Below are 14,653 nucleotides of genomic sequence, written 5' to 3'. Positions count from 1 at the left end.
AATTATTGAATTTAAGGACAACAACACTAGCTAACAACTCCAGAATTCTTAAACAAACAAAACACACAAACATATAGAAGTAGGTTAGGTTAATTTTTCCAATTCTTTCCTATGTTTTCTATTTTTAGTGAAATACTCTAGGTGGTAATCCTATCTTTCGCTAATCCTTGCCAATTTATAGAAGTAGGTTAAGTTAACTTTTTCAAAAAGAAAGGGATTACGGTCAACTTTTGTATTTGCACCTCCCTTTTGCTACTAACAACAAGGCCCACTCTCACATATCCCTTTTCTCTACTGTTTTGCTAGCGCATACCCCCCGTTTTATTCGCTATTTGGTATTTGCACCCATCACCTCATTTTCTTCTAATTTTTTTTTTTCTATTCTTATTTGATTTACTAACAATCTTTTAAATTCTATCTAATTAATTTCTCCATAAAATCACTATCCTGATCCCACATAATAAACTGAATGATACCTAAACACACCAAAACCACTATATTATAACTAAATAATTAACTAATAAAATACTAGCTAACTATATTCTAATAAAAAGACAATTTCTAAAAATTGGGTGTTACATAATACACATGATGTACTTCCGGTATATATCAAGTATCAACACATGATCCAACAATCTACCTAATTTTACTTTGTGTGTTATACTCAATTACCAACAATAATTGATTAAAGTAATAAGATTTTGATCTCTTTAAACATATAGTTAGATATTTGATTATTCGCTTATGTATATAGATAAAATTCAGTTGAAAAGAGAAAATTCACACCTTGTATTCTCCACAAATTTTCCGACGAAAATTAATCATCACTGATACGTGGAAACTTCTATCAATATACCATGTTAACAAAAAAAAAATGTTGCTGTACAACTGAATAACTTAATCGGATGTGAACAAACAAATACTATAGGTAGACAATTTTAACAAAAGGACAATGATTCGTATTAGTATTACGATGATAAGAGGTGTTTTTTTTGGTTGAACCTTTTTGAAACATGGGCAAACGTGGTTTCACTTTATAACTTATTATATGAAATATGTCTTCTTCAGTGTGCTATAGTCATGCATGGGCAGCACCTATGATGCACATGCCTCCACTTTTTCAGGCCACTCTTCTGTGTTGCACTTAAATCTAATTGCGAAAATTCGTTAAATTGATTAATTGTCTATGGTGAAGCAAAACTTAAATATGAATCGTGTATCTTGATCTTGAAGTTGAATTTTTTTAGAGGAGTGTTATATACGGCGAAAAAATTCTCTCGTGAATCCCACGAATGCTTACACGTCAACGGTTGAAAAACTTAAACCTCCGCATTTGATGGAAATCATGAAGGTATGGGATATGAAATAGTCAAATAGCCAATCACACATTTCATTATTCTTTTGCTATACCATCTTTCACTACAAATATCATTTTTCATTTTTTTTTAACGCTTTAAAGAGATGAATAAAGTCTCCATGAACAATGCATATATAATTTAGTATATAAATATTGCAATAGGTAAGTCTTGGAATTTAAATTCAAAATTCTCCACTTAAATGTAGTAGATTATATTATCTATTTTTTTTGTTAGAGAGGGAGCTCGAAAACGTACACCTATTAAATATTTCAAAAGTGAGAAATTATGAATTTGAATTAATGTAACGCGTATTAGATGTCTTTACAGTCTTTTATATCATATAAATGGTTCTCAAGGATGTATTATTTTATTTTATTTTTGACAAAAAAATATGTATTATAGTTATATAGTTAACTCAGAAAAAAGAGAAAAGATGTACTATTTAATTAATAGAAAAAAAATGGTAGTAATGGTTAAAAAAGAGAGAAAACCAATGTACACATTCCACAAAGAAGACACAGATAAGCATAACAATGAAAGGAAGAATGTTATTAAAAAACATGGAAAGAAGAATGTGTTACAAAAAAATATGAAAAGAGCAATGACTTAAATTATTGATATGTTATGTTATGGAATGGACTCGCATCCACTATTTATCCTTATAATGTGCTTGAGTTTTTTGTTAGATTTTTTATAAAAAATAAGTTTAGCAAATACTAATGTATATAAAAGAACATTTTTGCTGAAAAAGAGAATACTTGTCAAGGAACTTTGTGTATAAACAAAGATTCTCCAAATAGTGAGTTCCACTTCACGAATATACATGAATGACAATTTAACCCGTATCTAGTGAATACCCGCAAAAAATACTCATAATAGGTAAGGTAAAAACTCGCATTTTGAGTACGGGCATGTGTATGGGTAAATAATTACCCATAAAAATTAACGGGTATGGGTGCGGGTATGAGTGCGGGTATGGGTACCTTAGTACCCACCCCCATACCCATGTAATATATATTTGTTTATTTTATATATATTATTATATAATAATATATGTATATGAATTTTAAAAAATACAACACTATTAAACTATTACACATTTTTAATAAAAATATTTATTTATAATATAATACAAATATAATGTGAATATGTCAACAAAGAAATGAACTTTAACATTAAGTTAGTAAAAATTTTGTTTATAATTTTCATGAGTCAATATTAATTTTTTTTTTAAATTAATTATATTAAAATGATATGATATTTTATAATTGATCAATTTTTTTTTAACAAAAATGCGGATAACGCGTACAGGTTATGAGTACTTAAGTACCCATATAGAGTATGTGGATGGGTACAAGATTGTTACCCACGAGAGTGTGAGGATGAGTACAAATATTTTTTCAAACTGCGGGTATGAGAATGAGTACTATAGTACCCTACCCATATCCTAGTCATCGCCATCTATATGATACTTTTGACCATCTTATTTATTGTATCATTCTTCCATCATCATCCATGCAACCATTTTCAAATGCAAATAGTTACTCTGTCTCAAAATAATCTTCTCCTTTTTATTTGTAAAAATTTATTGTAAAATGTCTGATCTATTTAAATTTTAAATACAATATAAATTATTTTTCATTTATTTATATATTCTAATTAATACTACTTGTATCACTTTTAATTTGATGTATTTTGTTTTGCATTATGATGACAGTAGATGTAGTCAGAAAAATAATACATTAATATATGATAAGAGTACCTTACTACCTTAGTAAAAATATACTTCTCTTTTTTATTTTTACACATTTGATATATAGTTTATGTGCAACTAAATCATTTATTTTGAGATCGAGTAATGTTTTATCATATAAAAGTAGTAAGGACAATTTTATTTTTTTTTAAGTAAAAGAATACATACCAATCGGAAGTGGATTGTCTCCCATAAAAATTCATCCAGTTATAAATTAGGACCCTAAAATATTATACTTAAAATAAATAAAAAATAAAAGTGATTTATTTTAATGACTTAGGATTAATAATGGAGAGAAAAATGTGAAAAGTACAATGAAGAGAATTCATTTGCATACTGACCAAGACATTCAGATGAAGTAGTTAATCAGCTCTACTTAAAGAGAAATTATTTGGTAGAATTGAAATTCAATTTTTAATAGGAATTATTTTTTATTAGATTTTATTTACCTTACATTGAATTACTGTAAAAAAAAAAATGATCATATTGTGAGCATACTCTCCTCAAAGAAATGGAGAGGCCCAATACAATAACCTCCGGTTATTATATTATAAGGAAAAAAACCATTTTTTAAGTTCACTGCAAAATTAATGTATTTGACGTATATTTTAAACCAGATATATCAATTTTTCAATAAATTTAAAAAGTTAAGTTTTACTCATAATAGGGACTAGAGGGAGTATAATTTTGAGAGGTAAAATATGAAAGCCTTAATTAGGATATGTAATGAACTCTCCCAATGAATGGAAATGACCATAACTTGTACAATGGATTTAAGTTAAAAACCTTTTAAAGCTAGATAATCAAATATAAAAATGAAAGAATACTTATTAATTGTTTGGAGAGGTGAGATTAACAAAATTATGGCAAACTACTATTTTTTTCAAAATCACAGTGGCTCGTTGCATGGATGGATCTATTCATGTTAGTATGTGGGGAAGTGCCCCCACTAATATTTCAATGTTAGTCTGTAACATAATTAGATAAAACTTGCATATGAATTATCGAAAATTTCTCATTCCACTACCCACTTTCTCACCACACTCCTGAAAATTCCATTTTTGCCCTTGGTCAAAAAATTCGGAACGCGTTTTTCCGAATTTTTTTAGTTCAAATTTGGAAAAAATTCGGAAAACACATTCCGAAGTTGTTTTTAAAGGCAAAAAAAATTCGGAAAACGCGTTCCGAATTTTTTGACCAAGAGCAAAAATGGAATTTCCAGGGGGTGTGGTGAGAAAATGGGTAGGTGGGATGAGAAATTTTCTGAATTATCTACTTCATCATGAGGTGTTTTATAAAATATGCATAGTTTTTCTCTTGGAATAAACCAATGTATGTTGTGTAATATATATTTTTCGAACACCAAGCAAATTTGTCAAATTTTGTGGAAGAAAAATATAAATCTTTAAGACAATACAATGATACTCACAGAAGTTACATTTTGTTTTTTTAACTTTCTTATGGTTTTCTTTAATCTTTCTAATTCTAAATATTTTAATTTTAACTAAATAATTGAGTTTAAGTGATTAATGAACATTTTATATATAGGATAAATTATTCGAGAAAATCCAAATTTAATTCTTATATAATATTATATTAATATATTAGTTACGTTACGTTTTACCATAATATAACTAATACCAAAAACATTTTAATTAGTTTACCATAGTATAATTATTATATTAAAAAGAAAAATGAAACTAACATAAGGAATGCAACCCAACACTTATAATTTTTATAAGTGGTGAGGTAACATCTTTATGGACGATTAATCAAATAAACTTTCTGTTAGGAAGCATTTGTTATTGGGACTAGATTGATTGGGCTTGCCTACTTATGGCCCAACTATTGTAAGCCTATATATAAGACATTTGTGAAAATTGTTTTTTTCGCCCCCCATGTTCCTCTTAAACCCCCCAAAAATCCCAAAATAACCTTGAATTTGGGGGTTTAGGAAGCTATGGATCCTAGGATCCGAAATATATTATGTATGGTTCGTGGGATCCGAAAACTAGCCAATTATAGATGGGAACACGTTTTGGGGGGGGGGGGGGGGGGGGGGCAAAATTTTTGATTATACGTTGGTTTGGAGTCTACAATCCAAACCCAATTATGTTTGGCCTCTGCGCTCCAGAAAAGCGAACGTTCGGATTCTACAGTCCGAAGAGGAAATATATAAAAGAATTTTGCGTTGAGATTGCTTGGACTGTTTTAGACCGTCTAGGGTTTATCTGAAGCGATTACTTGGTTCTCTCAATCCCTTCAATTCTCACAACTTCAATTACTCGGTTCTCTCAATCTCAATCTCAATCCCTTCGATTCCCTTCCATTCTTACTCAAGTCAGACGCTAGTAGGGGAGTATTTGGATCGTAAATTCCGAATGAAAGACATTATAAGTAAGTTTTGAATCCCTTTCATTCTCTCAATCCATTCAATTGATGGTGGTGTTCGTTTGTGATCGAATCAATTTTCGTGATTCATTTTCTGTCTTAATTTACATGAATTTGGGATTTTTATTGAATTTAGGGCATAGAGTTTGATTTATGTGCACCACCTGTTTGTGAAATTGCTTGAATGAGTGTTGATGTGGTGGTGTGTTTTGGCATTTAAATTTAGAACATGGTTCGTTGAAACAAATATTATCAAACAACAATTTCCCAAAACATATGTGTCTTTAATTTCTTCATGTAATGTATAAGTTTAGTCCCTAATTATGCAACTATTTTGTAAGGTAGATTAAAGTGAACCTCTTACTTCACCTTAACTAGTCTTTTTCTTGTAGTTACTTCTTTTTCTTGTAGCCATTAAGCAGCATAGCAGGGGCCAGGCCAAGCCAATAAGCTATTAGAAAGAGAATATTATGACTCATTCAAAGAAGAAAGGAATAGTCAGAATTTTGTTAGATAGAATGAAATGAATGAACAACATTACAACTAGTGTAGTATCACTAATGTTAGGAAGTAGCTGTAGCTTTTGTGTTCTGAATGAATCTAATCCACTAAAGCAATGCAAAGTAGTAGCCAGCCCCATCATATCAAGCTTAACTAGCCTAACTGAATCAGTTAGATTGCTAAAGTAAAGCCAACACACTTCATACACAATAGTCTTAAATCACTTTTTTTTCTTCTTCGCGAAAACATGTTGCATCTTAGAACCTGGTTTTTTCCAGCTCTTTCTGTATTTGTTTGTTACTTCCTTTCATGGTATGTCTTATGCCATGGAGTGAATTTTAATAATACATATTTTCCTGATTCCAAAAAAAAAGTGAATGTTGTGAGTATTCTGGTACTGACTTTAATTGAAATTTGAGAATGTTGAATTTTATTAGTGGCTTGTATTTTATTTGAGAATGTTGTGAGTATTCCAAGAGGTTATGAAAGTGCAACTTCTGAAATATAGGCTATATAGACTCTATTCGGATCCTACACACCGACTATGAGCGTTTCCGGTGTGTAGAATCCGAATTGATGCAAAATTTTAAAAATCAAAGAATTTCGGATTGTACAGTCCAAAATCAAGTTTTCCTGGGCAAACCATCAACGATGTACAAGCCAGGCATAGCCAGCCAATGGCTTGTTTAAACTGGTTTTGGATTTCGGATTGTATGGTCCATATCAAACTAGTTTCGGCTTCCATACTCCAAAACCTTTAAAAATGAGGACGTTCGGATTGTACAGTCCAAACCCAGGTTTTCCTGGGCAAAACATCACGTACAAGGCAGGCATAACCAGCCAATTGCTTGTTTAAACTGATTTCGGATTGTATGGACCATAAATAACAAATTTCGGATTCTATAGTCCAAATGCATTTATAGGGTCAAATTGGTCACTTTGGGGGGCCTTGGAGGAAACAATGGGGGGGAAAAAAGCAATTTTCGACATTTGTGAAGAATGAATAATATGGATCATTGATTACCAACACTTTCATTCAAGAATTATAACAAATAAATCTATATGCAATAATCATGAAAATCTGTTCAAAACATAGTGGGGGCTATAGCCCCACATACTACATAACATGGATCGATCCTTGATTGGGGTAGTGATAGCTCCTTAATTATACCATAAAATGTGAGAATTTCCTTCCAAATGGTTCAAACACAAGTCAATCAATCAAATGTAAACATAAACAAATCTTTTTAGAGCACACAAGACAAAACCGCTATATTGAAAAGAGGAGTGTTATCTAAACACAAAATTTGGGAACACAACATTTGACATACCTTTTTACCATTCACATGCACGAAAATTGATGTATGCAAATAATATTAAAAAAACAAAAAGTATATATTTGTTGTATTTTTGTTTGAAAATTGTGTTGGAATAACATTTTTCATTGAAAAGCATGTTCTAAGGTCTCTAATTGAGCTAACTGAGAACCATTAAACTCCGGATGTTGAAAATGAATTTTTAACACATAATATAAAAGAATAACCTTCTATATGCTTTTAAGGTCTCTAAATTTTTAAAGCTTGTCGAAGGACATTAGAGTATATTAATAGGCCTAAAGAGAATCCATCCAGGAATAATGAAGTCGTAGTTCAAGTTGAATAAGTCCGATAATTATTACTCTTTTCATTCTTTCTTTTTTTTAAAAGTAAATTAGTGACTAAATTTTTTACCTTAAAGATAATAAGTAGAGTGTTTAGAGTTTGAATCTCAATTTTTACATATATAATATGATATCCCTAAAAACTCTCTTTGAACTCATCATTTACAAATAAAAATACATATTTGTAAACTTATATTTTAATTAAAGGTAGTTAGCTGTATTTTTTGCTATTAAAATATATTTACTAGTCTATTCCTAAATAATCGTCAAGAAAAAAAAAAATACTCCTTTAAAAGAAAAACTTCATACACCATGAAATAATATAAGGATATTTTTGAAATAATAAATTTCTATTTTTTGATAATTCAGAGTTATATACGATGTACCACGAGGTAATAAAGTTATATACAACTAGCGGGTCAGACCGGCGCGTTCCGCGCCTGTCTGTGTCTAACTTATGTCCAAAAAAATGTTTTATGTTATAATGAATTTGTTAATAAAAGATTTTTATTACTAAAAAAATTAAGGATATTGTTGGTATTATGAAAAATCGACACAAAAAATATTTGTATTATCTTTTTATATAGTATAGATGTCGTATTAAGTTGGTAATCATTCATGTATAGGCAACCCATTTGCCACTTACTCACATTTTTATGATTTGAATTTATTTTTTTATTTTTTTAAATTGATTAGTTAATGGAAGTTGTGAAACTAAGTCAAGGGTAAAATAAGTATATTGAAAAGTCCATCCCAAACTCACCTATCCTTTTTATATATTGTTATAGATGTACAGCGAGTTCAAATTCACAATACACATCATTCTACATTTGAAATAAAAAAAAATGCAACTAATATAATAGTTTTTTTTAAAAAAATTATTATATACTTCTCTAAATATTATTTTTCTTTTATATTAATTTCAATAATTGAATAGTAGCTAGATATATAATGGCTATATATCATAAAAAAAAATATTTATTGATATTATAAAACAACATATAAAATCAGACATTTAAAACCAAGACATTGAACTCAAGTGGTTAATAAACTCCTTCTAGGACGAATCGTTCAGGATAAACCAAAATCGTAAGTTTGTGAAAGTTATGATGCCAAAATTGCTATTTTAAAAGTTAAGGAACAAAAATTGCAAATTTATGAAAATTAGAGTGCCAAAAATGAAGTTGTTTAACGCAATGTTTAGAACTAGTTGATTAGTAGTCCTTGCATACTAATGCCATATATCAATCATTGTTACAAATAGAACTCCCAGTGGAGTTTTAAAAGATGCGGCATGCAAAATATGAAGTTGAGAAAAGTAGCAGCCATGACACAAACAAAAAGTTCAACGGCTAACGGTGCTTCTTCTTTTACCAAACGGATAGAATGTAAACATCAACTTTTCTTTCACTTTGGTTTCAAGTTTTGAACTTTTGTTCTCATACGTAAATATTCATCGTCAAACACAATATGTGCTAGCCGTTGTTGGGTAATGTTTAAGACTTTGACTTTTTTCTTTTCATAAGATATTTAAAAGCACAATCGCAAGCCTTATATATACATTGTGCTGATATTCAAAATAATAATGAAAATAATAATACTTTCACATTTTTAGGGATATTGGTTGGTTGATCTGGTTCAAATAGACCCAAAACCAAAGGTCCAGCCCTAAACACACACCTATCAGGGGTGTAACACGACGGTCGACGGGGTTGTTAATTATTTTGAGGTAAAGTTCAAACCAATTAAAATTGTTAGTTTAACTTAAGAACGTTTAGACGAGATGACACAATTTCTTTTAGTTTACCTAAGCTAATGAGTTTTATTTCTGATTTGAACATGCATCAATGTTAAATTTTTTAGAGAGAGTTTGTTATGCACATTTGAAAATCACAAAATTCGAGAGATTAATCTCTACAATTGCGCGCTGATGATACCCGATTTACAAAAAAATATGTTGGTTTTGTTAGTAGGTTAATAGTTTTTGAAAATTAAGAGACTAAGTTCAAAAAAAACAATTTGAGGCTAAACAATGTATTTTTAAACATATATAATGATTCCCAAAAACGGGATCACAGTCTTGAATGAGATCACTATCTTGTTAGATAATAGTTATTATATTATTATGTAAGGGTAGTTTAGTCTTTTCTAATCTCTAGTTTATATACTATATTGTAACTCTTGTTTCATTAGCTTTGCTTATTATCATATTGAAACCCTAAGAGAAAGGGTGTTCTCTACTTTAGTCTTCTCCATGGTCACATCTATTTTGCATATGTTCATCTATGTTAACATGGTATCAAAGAGCTTGGTTCATTCCGCCTATTGATTGAAAGAAACTAATTGAAGAACAAAAAAACAACAATTGGGTACTGTTTATTTTTTTTTCTCTGGTTTCGTTGGATTAATTTGGTAATTTTGTTGATTGGATTATCTAAACAGGGGTTATCTAGTTATCTCCTGTATCTTGTTGATTGGTTCCAATCTCATTTTGATTGTAATTGAATTTTTGAGGCAAAAACAGGGTAGGCCACCGTTTGTATCTTTCATTGAAAAATTGCTTGGAATTGCTTCTTTCGTTTTTCGTAACAAAAGAAGGGCTACTTTATTGCATTGTTTGGGATCACATTCTTTTTTGTGTTTGATATCACTTTATTGCATTGGTTATAATTGAATGGACAACAAAACTTTCTTGAATCCTCCATATGAGATTGTTATTCCTTCTCACAAAGGTAAACATCAAAGGAGAATTGGGGTTGATATTGATGAATGTGCATTTTGTAAGAAGAAAGGTCATTGGAAAGCACAATGCTCAAAATTGTTGAAAACAAGTAGAATGAATTGTATGACTTCAGCATCCAATTTTGATGCTGCTCCTTCTACAGTTGGTTTTGGTATTGGTCAGGTATACCCACACGAGACTACTTCACGAGTGTTTGACCTTGCTGAGCAGTTCCAAAAGTTTCTTGCCACTCAGCCGCATGCTACGTCTGTCTCATCTATTGAAGGTTTGACCCCCTCTAACTTGTCTTCTTCCGTATGGATCCTTGATTCTGGAGCATCGCATCACATGTCATATGATCGCAAGTCTTTTTTGTCTTTAAATTCTTCATCATCCATGTCAGTAATGACTGCTGATGGCACTCCTATGCCAGTAGCAGGAATTGGGTCAGTGTCCACGCCTAATTTATTTCTCTCAGATGTTTATTATATTCCTAATCTCACTTTGAGTCTTGCTTCTGTTAGTCAATTATGTGATTCTGGTTATTCGGTTATGTTTTCTTCCACTCATTGTCATGTGCAGGATCCACAATCTGGGAGGTTGATTGGGACAGGTCGTAGACAAGGGGGACTTTATGTTCTGGACGAGCTGAAAGTACCAGGCACAGCAGCCTCAACTTCTACATCAACTATTGATTTATCATCTTTTCGTTTGAATTTATCATCTTCTAACTTTTATTTGTGGCATTCTCGTCTTGGTCATGTTTCAGCATCTAGATTAAAATATTTGGTATCTACTGGAGCCTTAGGTAAATTGCAAGTTAATGATATTTCAGATTGTTGTGGTTGTAAACTTGCTAAATTTTCTGCCTTGCCTTTTAACAAAAGTGTTTCTGTGTCTAAAGCACCTTTTGACTTAGTTCATTCTGATGTGTGGGGTCCATCACCGATTCTTACCAAAGGCGGGTCAAAATATTATGTTTCTTTTATTGATGATTATACTCGTTATTGTTGGGTTTATCTCATGAAAAATCGTTCCGAGTTTTTTGAAATTTATCATATGTTTCGTGCTATGGTTAAAACCCAACATAATGCTATTATAAAGTGTTTCCGTTGTGATTTAGGTGGTGAATATACTTCTAATAAATTCTCTGAGTTACTTGCTTATGACGGTACTATTCACCAGACTTCTTGTACTGATACTCCTCAACAAAATGGCGTTGCTGAAAGAAAACATCGTCATATTGTTGAAACTGCCCGTTCCCTTTTGTTGTCTGCTTCAGTTCCAAGTGAGTTTTGGGGGGAAGCAATTCGTACAGCTGTTCATGTTATTAATAAAATTCCATCATCAGTTACCTCAGGTTTGTCTCCCTTTGAAAAATTGTATGGTTCTACTCCTGATTATGCTTCTTTGAAAGTCTTTGGTTCTACTTGTTTTGTTCTTCGTCCACAAATAGAGCGTAATAAATTGTCTCCTCGATCTACAATATGTGTTTTCCTTGGTTATGGGGATGGTCAAAAGGGTTATCGTTGTTATGATCCTTCGAGTAAAAAATTGTATGTTTCTCGTCATGTTGTGTTTCTTGAGCACATACCATTTTTCTCTCTTTCGTCTGATTCACATACTCCTAGCAGGTCTGACCTAATTAATATTGATCCTTTTGGCATTGATAATGATATTTCCAGTGATTGTAATTTTGAGAACTGCAGGGATAATACTAGTGCTACTCCAGATACATATGTCCCTTCTGTCCCAACAACTACTCAACAACCTCCTGTGACTGTGGTTCCTACTGCACCTCCTCCACCTCCTCCTCCTCGTTATCCTTCCCGTGACCGTAAGTCTACTCAATTGCCTGATTTTGTTTATTCAACTTATTCTACTTCTTTTGCTTCTTTCCTAACCTCTATTCACAGTTTGTCTGAGCCATCTTCCTATAAAGAAGCTGTTCTTGATCCTCTTTGGCAGAAGGCTATGGAAGAGGAACTTGCTGCTTTGCACAAGACAAATACTTGGGACATAGTACCTCTTCCACCAGGAAAACGTGCTATTGGGGCTCGTTGGGTCAGTTGAGCGCTACAAAGCTCGTCTTGTGGCTAAGGGATTCTCTCAACAATATGGTATGGATTATGAAGAAACATTTGCTCCTGTGGCCAAGATGACTACAATTCGTACTCTTATTGCTGTTGCATCTGTTCGTCAGTGGCCTATTTCTCAGATGGATGTTAAAAATGCTTTTTTAAATGGTGATCTTCTGGAGGAAGTCTATATGGTACCTCCATCGGGTGTTTCTCATAATCCAGGGGAAGTGTGTAAGTTGAAGAAAGCGTTATATGGTCTGAAACAAGCTCCACGAGCTTGGTTCGAGAAATTCTCTGCGGTGATTATATCTCTTGGATTCTGCTCTAGTGATCATGACTCTGCTTTATTTGTTAAGACAACTTCTCATGGTCGTATTATACTCTCTTTATATGTTGATGATATGATTATTACAGGTGATGATGTTAATGGAATTGATGAGTTTAAATTACAGTTAGCAAAAAGATTTGAGATGAAGGATTTGGGCCCTCTTCGCTACTTCTTGGGAATTGAAGTTGCCTACTCTCCTAGGGGTTATCTTTTATCCCAATCCAAATACATTGCCAACATTCTTGAGCAGGCTCGTCTCTCTGATACTCGAGTAGTAGATAGTCCTCTAGAGCTGAATGTCAAATATGTTTCATCTGATGGTGTTCCTTTACCAGATCCCACTTTGTATCGTACTTTGGTTGGAAGCTTGGTGTACCTCACTATTACTAGACCTGATATTGCTTATGCAGTGCATGTTGTTAGTCAGTTTGTTGTTTCTCCCACTACTGTACATTGGGCAGCTGTGCTTCGTATTCTTCGTTATCTTCGGGAAACTCAGTTTCAAAGTCTTTTGTTTCCATCATCTTCTTCTTTAGAGTTACGTGCTTACTCTGATGCTGATTGGGCTGGTGACCCTACTGATCGTAAGTCTACCACAGGGTTTTGTATCTTTCTTGGAGATTCTCTCATCTCTTGGAAGAGTAAAAAACAAGACATTGTTTCTCGCTCTTCTACTGAAGCTGAATATCGTGCTATGGCATCGACAACTACTGAAATAGTTTGGTTGCGTTGGTTACTTTCTGATATGGGTGTTCCTCTTTCTGAACCAACTCCTATGTATTGTGATAACAAGAGTGCCATTCAAATTGCTCACAACACGGTATTTCATGAACGTACCAAGCACATTGAAATTGATTGTCATTTCACACGTCATCATCTTCAGCATGGCACCATTACTTTGCCGTTTATTTCATCCTCCTTGCAGATTGCTGATTTGTTCACAAAGACACATTCTATTAAACGTTTTCGTTTCTTGATTGACAAACTCTCGATGCTCTCTGCTAATGCATCGTGAGTTTGAGGGGAAATGTTAGATAATAGTTATTATATTATTATGTAAGGGTAGTTTAGTCTTTTCTAATCTCTAGTTTATATACTATATTGTAACTCTTGTTTCATTAGCTTTGCTTATTATCATATTGAAACCCTAAGAGAAAGGGTGTTCTCTACTTTAGTCTTCTCCATGGTCACATCTATTTTGCATATGTTCATCTATGTTAACATATCTCACATATGATGAGGATTTTTGGTTTTAGAGAATCGATGCTAACATGTTTTATTCAATTAGACCGGCGTACTATATGCTTTTGACAGCTCTCGGGTTGGGGGAGATCCTTCTATGGAGGAGATCCTAATCTTGGCTAAGGTTTGAAAGAGTTGAGCTCTGTCTAAGGTCATTGTCTTCTCTGCGTTTTCTCTAGGATAAGATACATACTCACCAAATATATATTTTTCAAACGAAAGGCTATTGTTGATCTATTGGTACCTCGTGTGTGTTTTGTGGGTTTTCGGCTGAGTCGGCTGGCCACTTATTTGTCACTTGAGACTTCGTCCTTCGGGTGTCATATATCATTTTTAGGTGATTAGGGTGGGAGTTAGTGACTCCTTTAAGGTCTGTTATGCCTATTTGCAGTTTTTGGGAATTTCGAGAGTGGAGTTAAATTTAGGTGTGACTTGTCTTTGATCTGACATTTGGTCGTGTGTTCTATTTGGAAATTCAAAAATGATTTGATTTTCTATTGAAAGACTCCGAGACACAATAAAATTTTTCTCTTGAAATTCTTAGTAAAGATCAATATTTGTTCTGCATAACATGTTCTGTATTTGAGGCAATATTTGTTTGTGGGGTTGACCAAGAC

At 32.3% G+C, this 14,653-nt stretch overlaps 1 protein-coding gene across 1 annotated transcript; it reads left to right on the top strand.

Moving 5' to 3' along the window:
- The first annotated feature begins 12,498 nt into the window (after window positions 1–12,498).
- Window positions 12,499–13,810, top strand: LOC123922640 (uncharacterized mitochondrial protein AtMg00810-like). The gene has a single exon (XM_045975338.1). It carries the CDS (start codon window positions 12,508–12,510, stop codon window positions 13,807–13,809), a length of 1,302 nt encoding a protein of 433 aa, XP_045831294.1. The 5' UTR covers window positions 12,499–12,507; the 3' UTR covers window position 13,810.
- Window positions 13,811–14,653: the final 843 nt, after the last annotated feature.

The sequence above is a fragment of the Trifolium pratense genome, linkage group LG4 (genome assembly GCF_020283565.1).
Source record: "Trifolium pratense cultivar HEN17-A07 linkage group LG4, ARS_RC_1.1, whole genome shotgun sequence".
NCBI classification, from domain to species: domain Eukaryota; kingdom Viridiplantae; phylum Streptophyta; class Magnoliopsida; order Fabales; family Fabaceae; genus Trifolium; species Trifolium pratense.
Note: the sequence above shows the minus strand (reverse complement) of the source record. Positions and strands in the feature narration are given on the sequence as shown.